Source organism: Carassius auratus, chromosome 41 (genome assembly GCF_003368295.1).
Source record: "Carassius auratus strain Wakin chromosome 41, ASM336829v1, whole genome shotgun sequence".
In the NCBI taxonomy this organism is placed as follows: Eukaryota; Metazoa; Chordata; class Actinopteri; order Cypriniformes; family Cyprinidae; genus Carassius; species Carassius auratus.
The window spans coordinates 17,522,810-17,539,557 of NC_039283.1; the positions used below are offsets into that span (position 1 = coordinate 17,522,810).

The 16,748-nt window shown below is 35.2% G+C and overlaps 2 protein-coding genes across 2 annotated transcripts; one reads left to right on the top strand and one right to left on the bottom strand.

Annotated features, from left to right (window-relative positions):
• Positions 1-4,995: 4,995 nt before the first annotated feature.
• LOC113059111 (40S ribosomal protein S27) lies at positions 4,996-8,097 on the bottom strand. The gene is made up of 4 exons (XM_026227380.1): positions 8,025-8,097; positions 7,349-7,457; positions 6,080-6,190; positions 4,996-5,284 (listed from the first exon to the last, which is right to left on the bottom strand). Exons 1-4 carry the CDS (start codon positions 8,028-8,030, stop codon positions 5,256-5,258), a joined length of 255 nt encoding a protein of 84 aa, XP_026083165.1. The 5' UTR covers positions 8,031-8,097; the 3' UTR covers positions 4,996-5,255.
• Positions 8,098-10,954: 2,857 nt separating this feature from the next.
• LOC113059112 (ras-related protein Rab-13) lies at positions 10,955-16,651 on the top strand. The gene is made up of 8 exons (XM_026227381.1): positions 10,955-11,531; positions 12,295-12,355; positions 13,111-13,171; positions 13,343-13,420; positions 13,922-14,011; positions 15,208-15,273; positions 15,533-15,583; positions 15,848-16,651. Exons 1-8 carry the CDS (start codon positions 11,408-11,410, stop codon positions 15,914-15,916), a joined length of 600 nt encoding a protein of 199 aa, XP_026083166.1. The 5' UTR covers positions 10,955-11,407; the 3' UTR covers positions 15,917-16,651.
• The last annotated feature ends 97 nt before the right edge of the window (positions 16,652-16,748 follow it).

Here is a 16,748-nt window from a genome sequence, read left to right on the forward strand (position 1 = left end):
ATATGTAAATTTTTGAGATAGGAATTTTGGGTTTTCATGAGCTGTATGCCAAAATCATCAGTATTAAAACTATAAAAGACCTGAAATATTTCAGTTGGTGTGCAATGAATCTAAAATATATGAAAGTTTAATTTTTAACATTACATTATGGAAAATAATGAACTTTTATCACAATATGCAATTTTTTTGAGAAGGACCTGTATTTTGTGTCAGAGATTTTTTTTCTTATCATTTTTTTCAGTATCCATTCCATTAAGTCTGTTCCACATCACTGCAGTTTTAAGTGTGGTTTAGACGAATAATGTGCCTGATCAAAATTACATTTACATATTTTTTTCCTTTCAGTTTTACTGAAGTATTGCATGAAGTCGTTTTCAAGTAATCTTAGACAGAACATCCACAGACTTTTTGCTGTTTAGTCAAAGGTCTGGTAATGCGTGACTAGAAAACATCGAAGTGTTTTAAAAATGTGTGTGTTTCAGAGACTGTCTGGTCCATTACACCCTTAGCCACTGTGTCTCGGGGCAGGACTGGTTAATGTTGATGATCAAGGAATGTTGAGGACAGGACCTGGTACAGGCCATGCTATTTTGGAGGTTTATGCCATAGACATTTGTGGTATCTACCAAACACTGCTGATCATTGTGGAGGTGAGTGTTTATTTTGAGAAATACTGTAGGTTACCCTCAGTCAACATCCTTCTTGCCTTGGTGAAACGGGTTATTATGTTATTATAACCTAAAGATGCTATGTGAAAGTTTGAAACAGAAAATACTGGTTTTCATCTTGCCACATTCTTGGTAAAGAAAACACATTTCTACTCAAATTAATCAAAATAGATTTTTTTGCATTTTGGAACCAAACTCTTAATATATTCTCCCCCTCATTAACTGTTAATTCCCCAGGTTCTGTTTATATATAGTACCTTACCTTGTGGGGGGTTAACTCTTTTTTTAAACGAGTTTAAAAAGTTTGAAAACCACTGATACAGTGCATTTCAGATCAGTTCCATCTCTGTTAGGATGTGGCGAGGCAGCTCAATAGGTTTTGTAACAGACCAATGTTATAAATGAAAAGACTTCTCTGGTGTCTTGCAGGTAAGAGTGGAGCATGTGTCCATTCCTCCCGCTGATAGGCTCCTCACTAATTGGTCTGAAGTCTCATATTATACAGCCAGAGCGGATCTGAACACAGGTGAGTCCTTTCACACCTCCCCATGAGATTCAGGGAGGCCACTTTACACAACCATGGCAAACACCTGATGTGCCATTAGTACAACTATATAAGGGGAATTTAAGAATAATGATAAATAATTAGCCCTTTGGACGGTTTAAGAGATTATAATCCAGTTATTAAATTCTGTCAGGAGGATCCACATGTCCCTATTTAATCACTTGACTCTTAGACTAAAATTCTCAGTGGTGATTATCTCTAACTCTTTAATATGTGCAATTAAAACGTGGTGGGTGGGAAGAGAAATGATCTCAACTATATTTGACCTGCATAAATCTTAGATCTGGGCAGGATTTTCACTTTCAGAGACATGGATACATTTCCGCACAGATCTAAGGTTGAGATTGACTGACTTGGATACAAGTAACATTTCTTGCATGGTAAAAATATTGCCAAAGCATTGATCATGTTAAATAAGTGCACACACACACACACACACAAGTTTGATAAAATACAAATGAGAGGATTTGCTTTATTTAAATTCTGTTTTGTTATTTTAAGAAACTGTATGTAGTTTTTGGTATTTTCACAACTTTGGAGCTGAATTTCATTCCTGTTCACCAAACTTACATCCTCCCAGAACAGATGTTTAGGGGACACGTGGGAAAAAACTAGAAGCCATTTGCCTTATTAGAAGTCAGTGTACCGTCAGATTGCTTTAAACTTTACTTAAATGTTTTTCAGTGTTGACGATATCGTGTGCTGTGACTCTCTCTCTGTCTCCTTCTCATGGTAGCTCAACGCAATCTAGAGCAGTGGGGAGGCCATACATCCTGAGGCAGAGCTTCTGCGCTCGCTACACTTTGGCGCCCCCTATCCAGAGATGAGAATACTGCAGGCTCTCTTTAATGCAGCACCCTTCTACACACTGGTAAAACAAGTTTTAAATAAGATTCAATATTGAGATCCATGTTAAGTTTGGAGTCTGAGAGAGCCTAAGGGTATTTTAATAACTGAACAACATAACTGAAATATCTTAAGTTTGGAGTCTGAGAGAGCCTAAGGGTATTTTAATAACTGAAAAACATAACTGAAGTATCAGCTTTTACCTAATCTTAGGAGAATTGATTATAAACATAATTTTAAACTTGATAACACATTATTTTATTGTACCACAACTGTTTTTAACACTGATAAGAAATGCTTTTTACGAAAAAGATCAGCACATCAGAATGACTATTGAATGATCATTTGACACTGAAGACTGGAGTAATGTTTACTGAAAACAAATGACTTTTTTTTAAATATGGAAGTAGAAAACATTTTAGATTGTGATCAGTATGACAGATTTCATGCATTTTGATCAAATAAATGTAGCCATTTTTGAGAATGAGAGAGATCATGAAAGAGATGCATTTGAAATGAAACCACATTTCAGTTTCTTTATTTATTTCTTCACTCTTATCTTAGGTTCAGTCAGACACCCCAGACATTGTGTTATCTGATGCGGTCCGGTCAGATGAAGACCCCACCCTCCTCCTGATTTCAGTCTATCCAGCCTCACATTTCCTGGATCACGTACCATCTACAGCTATTATTACTCTGTCCACAGACCTCTCTCCACTAAAGCACTTTGTGTTGGTGACAGCCTGGATTCAGGTTAGAGAGCAAGAGACACTCTTTTCACAATGTTCTACATGCACACTAATGTTCAACAGTTTGGGGTCAGTATGATATATTTGTAAAGAAATTGGTATTTTTCAGCATTAAATTGTGAAAAAAATGACAACGATTCTATTTCAAATAAATACTGTTCTCAGATCCCTGCACATAACATGCAGACAAAAATATATTTATTGTGAGCACAAATGCGTTCTTTCATTTTGAATTTATTCCCTTGTTTAAGCTCATGGCCATGATCTATACTCATACACTTGTTAAGTCATGGCCGCAAATTGAGAATTTAATAAAAAAATGAAGGCCTGAAAAAAATACAAATTGGGGACATTTACAACAAATTAGTACAGCGTGGCCACAATTTAGTAAAATAAGGGAAAGGATTGATAATTTGGGGGACAAATTCATAATTTGATCAAATAAATACAGACCTATAGTGTGAAAAAAAAAAATATTGTGTTAACCCCAAACTTCTGAACAGTAGCGCAACATATCTGTTTCTGAAACTGAAAATGTTCATTTGTATGTTCAGGTCATATGTTCAGGTCAGGTTGTATGTTCACAAATTCTGGACACTTGTTCATTTCAGTATTTTGTTTGCTGTACTGGCTGCTGCTGCTGCTCTTTTCATTGGTAGAGTCACACTTAATAAGAGTTTTACCTTCAGATTCTGTGCTACACTGAATACGCGTGATGCCCAGTGATTCATTTCAAAGTCATCATGTGATTCAGAATCAGGATTTGAAGATTTGGCCCTGCAGAGTTTTTTATTCTCTTAAATGTTTGATTTCCACAGTGAACAAAACCATGCAGTCCTCACATCCTCTACAAATGCAGGTGAAACCCAATTATATTTGAATCAACTGCTTTACCTTAAACGTGCTCTTTTAGTACTTTTTATGTTAGTTAATTGAAGTTTCACCTTGTCTTTTTAACAAATGATCTTTTTGTGAATGATTCATTACTCAGTATTTTTTTATTTTTTTCAATCAAATGTCATATATCAGTCTTATGGTGAAACCAGACTTTTCTCTGGTGATGTATGATATACTTAATTTAATCGTAATCCATTTAAATGCTGTCCCTTTCTTACAATCATCTCCAAGCTCATTTAGATCTACTTCCATCCAATCAAGACCCGATGGATTAAACAAAGTCCCTGCCCTGCATTGTTTTCTTTTGGATAATCATTTTCACAGATGGACATCGCATACAGAAGAAAAGTCACTGAGTGGAGTAAATTAGCATATTATGGTTCAAACGTACTATCAGACCCATATGCTTTTTTTCCAATTAATATCTTTTCAGAAAAACATCTTTCAGAAAACATTTCTATATGTGGCTCGCACCATTGCTGGCAACACCAGAAGTCCAGCAGAGAAAACGGTGCATCTTTTCTCCCCTGATGTTATTCTTTGTGAGCCACAGTGAGAATCTTTCAAGTAAATGATTCTTTCATTTATTTGTCTCTTTTCAATTCAACAGTTAACACATGCAAATTACTTCAGTTTTTTTTTTTTTTACCAGTTTTACTAACACTTCCTATCTTTCTTACTCTAAAATTAAAGTATTTTTTTATAATGCTTTTATTCTGCAATGATGCATTAAAAGTGCATCAAAAGACACTTCTAACATTCCTAATTCTTTAAACATTCAACATTCATAAAATTATTCAATGGAATTCTGTTCTTATTAACTTTTCATCTTGAATCCTGAAAAAAACTAAATGTATAGGATTCCACAAAAATAATAGGCACAACCATTAAAACAAATGCTTCTTGAGCATAAAAACTGTGTATTAGAATTTCAAAAAACAAAACAAAACAAAAAAAAATCATGCGACACTGACCTGATGTCTTCTGAAAATTACAGAATTGAGCCGTAAGAGATTAAGAGACTTTCTGAAATATATCAAATCATTGTACTGACCCAAGACTTTTGAATGATAGTCTATGTATAATACTAGTCACCTGTGAACAGTCCGAGTGTTGCTCATCTAAGCAATGCATACAATATTTAAGGCAGAATATTTGTATTACCTGGTGATAATATTAAGTTACAACAGACGAGCATGACACTAAAGCTCTGTTTATGTGGCAGTGACAATGCAGATAGTCTGGTAAATCAGCTACCACAACACAGACATAAATGAAAAATGAACCTTTATTTTAGTAAGAGAGGGAGAGAGAGACAGGTTTGGTGGTAATACACCTCACATGCTCTGTGTTCAGAGAGCACTTTGACATTTCAAGTTTTCTAGCCCTCTTCTCGGTTTAGCCTTGATCTCCACTGCCCCGTTATAGATCAGAAACACAGCCTCGGAGTCACTGAAATCCCTGTGAAGAGACCAACCCTGTCTCTCCTCCCGTAGTCTCCCTCATCCTTGCATAATGGTCAATGAGAGACTAGTGCTGCTTCCTCCTGAATGAGCATCCTGTTAACAGAGAGAAAGACCAAGGCTTTTAGAATTCAGCTTCAAATCAATTCTATATTTTGTCACCACAGTAGTGGAAAAACAACCACCACAGATAGCAGAGCAAGGACATGTTTTTCAAGACAAACTAACTTTTGTTAATATATATTTTTTTTTCATTTTTTTTTTTTAAATCTGAGAAATCAATTAAGTAAAGAAAAAATCAATCAATCATCAAAATAATTGTTAGTTGCCACAGAATTCTCAAAAAAACGAATAAGTGTATTATAACGGTAATGAAGCAATTCAAATTTATTGAATAATAGACAATATAAATGTCAATTTGTGGCTGGGGAACTAAAAAAATAGATGGTGTTGAGTGGGACAGAAACAATCTGCTTGTACTTCTCCCACTTTCTGCTGAACTTTCTTCAATCAGGGCAGAGTGTTTCAGAGCTTCAGCGATCGTCAAGCTTTAGCTGAAGAAGAGAACAGTGATCAAGTGGGAGACACTGGGGTGGTCTGTGGGGGCGTGTTACCATGGCACATTGACAAGTGCCTGTAAATGTATCTTTGATCTGTGAGTGCACTTCCAGCCATATTTCTCCCACACAAAAACATGAATTTATTAGTCATCTTCTGAAGACTGTATTTCAATGCATTAGTCTGACATGTTCTGACTACTGCTGGAAAGAAGAAAATCCCACTGAGGGATTCTGCTTATGGGATCAGATTTATCAAGAAACTAGGTATATTCATGCTTTGGGCAATCCCTCTACACTCGTGTGCACTGGTGTCTGTGTAGACAAGCGATACCTTCTGTGAGGCGTGCCTTTCCTCCGGTGGGCTGGCACAGTACTGTAGAGCATCCTACACATAAGACCACTGTCTGTGCGTGACTAAACACTGTAGTGATCTTATAACAGCCTGCAAAGAGAGATTGATGAAAAGTTACAAACACTTACATAAGCTTGTGATCACAAATGAAGGACAGTGTTTAAATATCTAACAGCATTAAGCCAATGTCCCTTTTATGTGGACACACTGCATAGGGCCCAGAAAGCAACAATACCTGCTCACTTTTTCAACAGCCTTGGTTCCGAAAATATTTTTCATTCTCTTTCCGCCATAAGGATTAAAAAATTAAAAAAATAAAACTTAAAAAGTTTTTAATTTTTCATATGGTGGATGCTGAAAGGATAAGTTATTGTTCAAAATCTATTTCCCTCTGGGAAAAAAATAATGCTGTTTTTACCTCTAGAACTCTGTCGCATTCTATTAAAGTTACATTTTAAAATTCATCAGACAGTGTACAGTGATCGCAATGATATAACCAGGGGTGTTTTTTGGTGGATACTGAGATGGAGCAGGGATTTTTTTTTGCATTTTAAAATGGGATTATAACATTTCTGGTAGTACCATCATCATAATGCATTTACATTGCACTGCACGTTAAAATCACTGATTATATATAAATATATATATATATATATATATATATAGAGAGAGAGAGAGAGAGAGAGAGAGAGAGAGAGAGAGAGAGAGAGAGAGAGAGAGAGAGAGTGCAAGAGTAGGGTTACGAAAGTAAAAATCCCATTAATTTTCTCTGTAAGGAAACTGTGAGCTCTGAGGTTGTTGATTGATGGTTTATTCTTTCATTAAAGCCCTCAACCCACATTATTTCAACTTATCCTACCAATAATCATGTTTAACGGTGGAAAGTTTATTTTTATCCATTTTGTTTCTAGTCATTCAATGTTTTATGGGATTGTAGTTCATTTCTTTATTAAAGCTGTTAAGCACGCAGTCTTGTACCTTTTTTGTATTTCAAATACTGTTTTGTTCCTTCAAATAAAAGTTTGTATTGTTGTGGTTTCACCTCGTAGATGGTTGGTTCACTTCATGGCCTATAATGCTTACATTTTCAAAATCATTGTTGGAAGAAAAGATAATTCTTGCAGAACAAAGGCCACTAAAAAAAGTTTTCCTATGATTTAATAATAACTGAGACAAAGTGAGAGCTCTGTAACCAGTGTCCTGGGAGGCTCTGTTGTTTACTCCAAGCACCTATTCTGCAGATGTTACCTGGGCATTTGACATCCATAAAATAAGAGTTGGGACTTTGTACGAGACGCTTCTTCTTGTGACTTCTCTTCTCCTCCTCTGGCGTCGGATGCAACAAGTCCTTCGCGAGCTAAAAGGTGATGAGAGATGTGTCAATCACATTTGCGTACTCCGAGCTAAGGTTTATCGATGATGCTATGGCATCTCAACACATCCACAACGACAACAGAACACAAACAACTCAATAAGGGGAGACGTAAAACAAAGTGAAAGATGCATAGGCTTGATGATCTACAGCTGATTATCAAAAGATTACTGTCACTACAAAGTGCCTCTTCACTTTCCGTTTAACCAATTAAAAGACGGATATACTACCAATATTCCACCTTCAAAAATATTAATAATCGTTAAAGTATTATTTAATTAATAACTCTCAACAACGTAATAAGATAATGTGTTTTATTTGTATTTATACACGTTTATTTACGCTCGTGCACGCGGCCATCTTGTTCATATCCACATAGCACGCGTTTCGCTCTTTTCTACAATGTTTAAACCTGTAAATATGTTACATTAATAGATCGCGGCCGGTAAATTCATAAAAACACGATCCACCCTCTTCAGTCGATGCTATTTAATCCACACACCAGGCGCGATCAGGTCGTAAATGGACTTGATTGTAATAGCATGCACTTACGGGCATGTTGGCGACAGTGGAGCTGCAGCCGAAAAGGGGGGGCGAGCGGAAATACACGCGCACATGAACGGGGCTTGTGAGCACGGGCAGGAAATACTTCACTCACGCTTAATGAAAACATTCTTCTTAATTCATTAATAGAGTATTAAGCTTATACAGGCTGTGAGTTATAAAAACTGCTGCTATATAAACTATTAGACGTCACTCTTAAAGAGACGTAATAAAAGGCAGCCCAACAAATGGCATGCATGCATTCAAATGTCATAATTTGGTGTATTAATATATTATTACAACAATTAAATTGTATATATATATATATATATATATATATATACATACATACATACATTTACTTATTTAGCAGACGCTTAACCACTTGAGTGACTTACAAATGAAGACAGTGGAAGCAATCAAAAACAACCAAAACGCAATGATATATAAGTGCTATAACAAGTCTCAGTTAGGTTAACACAGTACACGTAGCATGGGATTTTAAATAATATAATAAATAAAAAGAAAACCGAATAAAAAAAGAATAGAGCAAGCTAGTTAGAGGTCTTTACACACACACACACACACACATAAAATTGCATAATAAATGAAAAGAAAATAGAATACAAAAAGATTAGAAAGGTAGTTAGATTTTTTTAAAGAATAGAATTAGAATATTGAGTGTTAAAGTTAGAGGGTCAAATAAAGATGGAAGAGATGTGTTTTAAGCCGATTCTTGAAGATGGCTAAGGACTCAAGGCGAATATGCAAATTGATAAACAGAGGTGTGACGTGTATTCTTTTTGGCTCATTAAAAATTAATCTTGCTGCCGCGTTCTGAATTAATTGTAAAGGTTTGATAGAATTGGCTGGAAGACCTGCCAAGAGGGCATTGCAATAGTCCAGCCTGGACAGAACAAGAGCCTGAACAAGGAGTTGAGCAGCATGTTCCGAAAGAAAGGGCTTGATCTTCTTGATGTTGAATAAAGCAAATTTGCAGGATCAAACAGTTTTAGCAATGTGGTCTGAGAAAGTCAGCTGATCATCAGTCATAACTCCAAGGCTTCTAGCTGTTTTTGAAGGAGTTATGGTTGATGTGCCTATATGGTGAAATTGTGATGAAACGATGGGTTTGCTGGAATCACAAGCAGTTCTGTTTTGGCAAGGTTGAGTTGAAGGTGATGGTCTATCATCCAGGAAGAAATGTCTGTTAGACAAGCTGAGATGCGAATAGCTACCGTCGGATCATCAGGATGGAATGAGAGGTAGAGTTGAGTGTCATCAGCATAGCAGTGGTATGAAAAGCCATGTTTCTGAATGACAGAACCTAATGATGCCATGTAGACAGATAAGAGAAGTGGTCCAAGAACTGAGCCTTGAGGCACCCCAGTAGTTAGATGTTGAGACTTGGACACCTCACCTCTCCAAGATACTTTGAAGGACCTATCTGATAGGTAAGACTCAAACCATTGAAGTGTGGTTCCTGAGATGCCATTTGCCAGTAGGGTTGATAGGAGGATCTGCTGGTTAACCGTGTCAAAAGCAGCGGACAGATCAAGCAGGTTAAGTACTGAAGATTTGGATTCTGCTCTTGCCAGTCTTAGAGCTTCAACTTGAATGTCCACTTCTGAAGCCAGATTGGTGTGAGAAATGTAGAGACTTTTTTGAACACCGCTCTAACATAATATATATATATATATATATATATATATATATATATATATATATATATATATAATTAGGGGTGCTCCGATCACGATCGGCAGATCGTTATGCGCATCTCGTCAGTAAAGCCGGTTTTCTAATCAGTGGTTAATTCCATCAGGTGTGTGATTTCACATAGAGCAGCTGTTACTACACAGAGCTGTTGTTAATAGAGAAGATGCGCAAATCCACTTCATTTTCAGCGTTTTTTGGCGCATCTTCTCTATTAACAACGGCTCTCTGTAGTAACAGCTGCTCTATGTGAAATCACGCACCTGATGGAATTAACCACTGATTAGAGAACAGGCTTTACTGACGAGATGCGCATTAACGATCGGCCAATCGTGATCGGAGCACCCCTATATAAAATGTATTTGAGATCCTTTCCATTTTTCTTTTCAATACTGTTGTTATTTCATTATTTCACATATTTATAATAACAATCGTGTCTTATAACTAAAACAATTTGAATAACAGAAATGATGCCCTGGCAACTAACTGAAATAACGTAAAATTTATAATAAAACTAAATATGTAATAAAACAATAAATTAGCTAAATAGAAATATTAAAAATGCTAATACAAATGACAAAGGCACATAACAAAATCACTAAAACCTTAACCCTTTACCCGTCACTCTCCATTTTTGAACATAGATGTAAAAGTGCACTATTCAAACTTAAATTGTTATAATTAATGAACACTGTGGAATATAGACCTAAAGTTGTCTACTTTTAAAAGAAGACAAACAGTAGATTATTGTAGTAAGTATCATAAAGTTATAGAAATTTAAACTTACTGTAAAGAAAATGCAATGTAATTTTTTTTTTAATATAAAAAAAAATCATAACAGGTTTTACCCTAAAATTGCTATAAAATTAAAGCCTTGTGTAAATAAGATGAGTTCCAAATTTGAAAGGCAAAAATATATATATATATAATTATGGCTCTGGGCCCACCGGTGACACTTGTGAAAACGGAAATATAAAAATAAAAGCTAATTCAAAATATTGTTAAATGCTAGGACTATAAAATTTTATAAATTATAAGCCCACTGAAACAATGGTGCTTACAAATGTTCATTTTGACAGGAAAAATCAACATGAAAAAATTATATATATAATATACGAAAAAAAAAAAAAAAAAAAAGACTTGAAAATCCTTGCTTCATTTCGGGATTTTTGTGTGTCAGTGGCGCCCCCTTTTGACTGACGCCGTTATCGGTTCTCCTCAACACTGTTTTATTAAACCTCTCCCTCACACGACGTCAGCTTTTGGGAACTCGGGCAAGGGAAAGTTTAGGGAGAAAAACGTTTGCTGTTGTCTATGTATGGATGAATACTGAAAGCCTCTCGTAGAGGAGAGAAAACTAGTGCAGTGTAACGTTAACCCGAGATGGCGAATGCGTGGCATAGGCGCTGAAAAAGTTGCAGCAGACGCGTTTAAAGGGCGTTGAACAAACTTTTTGTTTTCATGGAATTTTTTTCCCTTTTTTCCGAACGGACGAAGCAACAAGGCGAAACTTGAGTTTACCGGGGACACTTTGCCAAGGAAAGAAAATCCATGAAGTTTCAAAGGAGGACATGATTCAGACGGAAGGATTTTGAAAGGCTGCGCGCGTGACTGTGAGATCAAATCTGGGGGGGAACTAATCTAAAACTTGTTATAAGATCTGAGTGAAACGAACAATGGCGAAGAAATACGACTTGCTCTTTAAATTATTGCTTATTGGCGATAGTGGTGTTGGCAAGACCTGTTTGATCATCCGTTTTGCAGAGGACAATTTTAATTCTACCTACATATCAACCATCGGTAAGTGACCAGAATGAACCTGTTTCAAATACTGTTTGATATCGTAAGATGTTTTGCTCTGCTGCCAAGTTTCTATCTTGTAAAACAAGTGCTACTTCAAGTGTTTGTTCATGTTAGTACTAGTCCAAATGTCATCTCACTCCAGCCTGCCCCAGTTTAACTCATCTATAACTCAGATCAGTCGTGGGGATCATCCCGTGCTTTATGTATCTTCCTCCCTGATTGCATTTCCTGTGTTGTGCCCATTTTCGACCCCCTGTTAGATTACTACCCCCTCGTTGAAATCGCTACCTGATTGCGTAATCCTAACCCCGCCTCTAATCCTAACCCCTCCCCCACACCTAACCCTACCAAAACTCGGGGTTAATAATCTGGTGGGGGTCAGAATAGGCCACAACACCGGCATTCTTGCGCTACTTTACTTCCACCAGCCACTGCTTGCCCCTCTCTGTATCTTACTTTTCAATCTCTCTTCATCCAGTTACATCAACGCCCCCCCCCCCCCCCATCAGATGGAGGCCATCCTCCATGGCATTTAGTGCATTCACCCAGATCTTCAAATGACCCCTTCCCTCCCTTCTTCCGATCTAATTCACTGAAAAACAAACCAGGGTGTATCTCATTATGCCTGCTCTTGTATTTCTGAATGTAACAGACATTCAGACATTAGTCCACTTTTATTATGCCTCTCGGGGTTAAAACATGTTCACCCTTCCTTCCTGCCCCTCCTGGTTTATCCGTTTCCCTTTTTTCTTTTTCCTAGGTATTGACTTTAAAGTGAAGACCATTGAGGTTGAAGGGAAGAAAGTCAAACTTCAAGTCTGGTAAATATATATATATATATATATATATAAATATGTATATATTGAAAGTATTTTTATTTTCTGTTTTCATTTTCATTTTGTAATTTTTTATTAATTTTAATTTCCGTTTTAGTTAAGTACTTCAAGCTAAACTGCGTTAAAATTAGAAATGTTGCAGAAATGTTCTGGCAGCTAGTTTGGCAACTAAATATTATATCATATAAATATTATATATTATATTATATTTTATATTTTAAGTTAAAATGTGTTTTAATTATTTTATTATTAGTTGACTATAAATTTCCCATGAACATTATATTTATATATATATATATATATATATATTTTTTTTTTTATATATTTATTTTATTTGAGATCAAATATATATATAGCACACATACCGATGAAGTCCTGTTTGTTTGTTAAATCAGAATTTAAAGTTATGCTTTATTAATATAAAAATTCTAAATACAGTGGCAGTGTACACAAAAACGTCTTCAGTGTCTTTTTCTGTTTGAAAGTTAACTGTTAAAACTGTGAGCTCGTTGTAAATGTGTCAAAGGTGGAGTCCGGCTGACTTTAGCTCAGGCCTCCCACAGACCTTTTGACAATTCAATACAGTCATTTATGTATGGAGATGATGTCAGCCTGAAGTTCAAAGTCCACTCCTATAAAAGAATTATATTAAACATGGCAATTTTTTTATTTTTATTTATTAAACTGACAAGCTTCCTGAGCGCTAAAATGTCTTGTGTGTAACTGGTTTAATCTGCTAGGGACACAGCGGGACAGGAGAGATTTAAGACCATCACTACTGCATACTACAGAGGGGCCATGGTGAGACAAGAAATATGTTAATGCATAATAATCTTTTTATTCCTATAGCTTAAATATCTATAAACTTACTTAGGTGGATATTGTGAAACCCATTTTATTTCAACAGTAATTAGAGTATGGTAAATCATACACATTTTGTTAATGGTGTATTATTTTGATCATATCTTTCAGGGCATCATTCTTGTGTATGACATCACTGATGAAAAATCATTTGAGAATATTCAGAACTGGATGAAGAGCATCAAAGAAGTAAGAGAGAAAAAGGAGTATAAAATATGTTAGTCATTATAGGAGTTTATTTAAAAAAATTGAAAGTAGTAGATGAATAAATTAATAGTAAAGGTGGACATATAACCTTTAGCATATTTCTATGTCGCATTGCTGGTTAGTTTGGACAGCTTGACCCATTTTGTTTGGGAATATAAAATCTAACATTGTACCTTTGTTGACTTCAAAGGTTTGGAGTATTTATTTTGTTATTATTATTTGAATCTACAGCATAGCAATTCAGTCTTAATATTGCATATAGAATGATTATAATCAGATACCTTCTTGCAGCCTCTAGGAAAGCATCAAATGAAACCAGCTTTATTAAATGTGAGTTTCAGTTCTTGATAAGCTGCCATAGGAAGTAGGTTCTGCACAGGTTTTCAGAAAAGAGATGCAGTGTAAACACAAATGGGGCCTTTTGTTATCAGTCTCGGTTATGAAAAAATGAGGAAGTGCATTCTTATGTTCTGTGTTTCCCAGAATGCATCAGCAGGTGTATGTCGGATGTTACTGGGCAACAAGTGTGATATCGAGTCCAAAAGGAAAGTGTCAAAGGAGATTGGCGAGAAGGTAAGTGCTAGGTGTTTTATTGGAGTTATAAATGGCTTTTCAGTCAGTTTATTTATAACATGTACTGTAAACATCACTACAACCCACATGTGAAGTTTGTTGATTTTAATACTTCATCTAGTGTTGTCAAAAGACCCGGTACTTCGGTACCAAGTCGGTACTAAAAAAATGAAATTGTCACGGTACCAGGTTTCTTTAACTTACGGTGGTACCGAGGACCTGGACAACTCTGTTCTTGATGCATACAGCACTATGATTTCCGCGAAGCAGAAAAAAGTGGACGGAATCTCGAAATCCAGATTTGATAATGAAACTTACATTTTAATTTGGACAGTCAAGGAAGTTGTCAAAGTTAGCATAAATTAATCGAATCAAATCTCCATATGGACCTTTATCTGTAAATGTTAAGCCGCAGAAGTTGGTTGAAATATGAATCCTGGATGTTCTGCGCGTCTCTGTGTGAATGAATGAATGGTTTGTTTACTACATAGAATGAAGCACGAGACGCTTGCAGTAATTTCAGCATCTGCCGTATGAATGAGGACATAAATACATAAACAACAACACCAGAAATGTTTTGAGTCACTTCACAAGCATTTTACTGTTTCATTTGAGGAAAACCAGTGTCAGTTTAAAGGTATTCACGGTAGCCCGTCAAAATAAGTTCATTTTTACATAAAGGGCGTTGTGCTAGAAATATTACTATTATTTAGTAGAATTTATGTGGTACTGCTACTACTGTTGAAAAAATTTATAAAACTTTATTTTTTTTAAATAAATAAATCACACAATATTTCTTCCATGTTTTAATTTTAATAGCAAATCCCCTTTATTTACCAAAAAAATAAAATTTGAGTTTAAATTTCATTAATTAATAGACAAATTAAATTTGCGTGAAACTTGTTTACTGTTTTTCATGATTATATTACTTGTAAAAAAAAAAAACTTTAAACAGAATTATAAATAAGTATAAAGAATTGCACTATTTTTATTTTTTTTTTGTGCTGAAAAGTGTGTGTTTTTTAAATTAACATATTTTAATGTTTTGCTTTGGTACCGTAATTGGTACAGAGAACCGTGGACTTTCACTGGTATCGGTACTGAATACTGAAATTTTGGTACCTAAAAGAAAACAAACAGCAGAAAACAAACTTTTAATTTTCAAAAAAGTGATTGTCTTTTTTCATTCATTATAGCTCGCAAAGGAGCATGCTATTCGATTCTTTGAGACTAGTGCAAAATCCAGCATCAACGTTGAGGAGGTATGGAATGATATATCGTTTTAGTTTTCTAGTTTCAGTCTAATTCAGTATCATAAGTTATAGTCACAGTTGATATTTATCTGTTACTCAGTTATCTGTATTTGTTTTGTATTCTCAATAATGATTGTTTTCATAATGAGTGCAGAAATGTCTGTGACAGCTAATAATAAAAACATAAATAGTAAATCTGTGCATTTCAGTGTGCTTAACTTTATGTATTTAGTCTACGTTTTGACCGGATTTAACTTTCTCTCCATAGTCTTTTGCTGCTCTTGCACGAGATATTTTGCTGAAGTCAAATAAGAAGCCGGTGAGTTTTCAGTGTGTGATACATAAACGTGTGGTCATATCAAAATAAAATCACAATAGCTCTTACATTTTTAAGTTCTAAAGTGATTCATTTCTTCTTATTTGTGTTTTTTTTATCCTGACTGATATCACATGATGTTTTTTTGTTTATTTATTTTTTTATTTTATAATCAGACAGATCTAAAGATTAATTTAACAAGAAGAGTAACAAACCTGCCAGGCTGCAAGCATTCCATTACATTTCTTATGTTTGCTGTTTTTACAGGGTCCATCTGGTCGTGAGATTAAACTTACCAGCACAGAGAAAAAGTCCTCCAAATGTCTTCTTCTTTAGATATGCTTTTGACCAGAGGGCGGTCTCACTGCGCACACACACACACACACACAAAACAAAACACACACACAGTAACATTGCAGTGTTTATGCCTGAGAGTTCTTTGCAAAGTGAACATGGAATGTTAATAGGTAGTGGTTTTAAAGAATGATGGCACTAGTAAGATATGAAATACATGATATCAAATATGAAACAGGTAACAGCTTTCATGTAGATAGAGGAAAATGACTTTTTTTTTTTTTTACTTCATATTTAGATTTTCGCACTACACAACAAAACAGTGTTTAGGCCACAGTGGAGACAATGTTGGTTTTACTTGCACAACCAGTTTTGCTCGGTAAAAATGGAGAACAAGTACCTATTGAATTTCTAGTTTTTGCCAACTTCAAGTTAACTATTTAGTCCACTTTTAGACAAATGGTTTGAATGTAGATGGATATAAAAGATGAATAACTTCAATTTTAAAGACATTGACCTCTAATGGATGGATAAGAGATATGAGAAAAGGATTGACGGTTTATGTTTGGGAAAATAATAATGTTCCACTGAATATTCACAGTGTGCTTCTCCAAAAGGGATTATGGCATAATTCACGTATTTGGTTTTGCATAATATTTGCATCAAGTTTCTGTATTCCTGCAGTATTCCACTTTTCTATATTCTTTTCCACAGCATATATCTCATAATTTGTTCAATAATCTGCTTGTAATAAAGAAAATAATGTTCAAAGTCTCATACAGTTTAAGTTTTTTTTCCCTATTTGTGATATTAACAGTGTAATAAATATGTATTTGTCACCTTTTTTTAGTACGTAGCTATGTCTTTTGCGCAT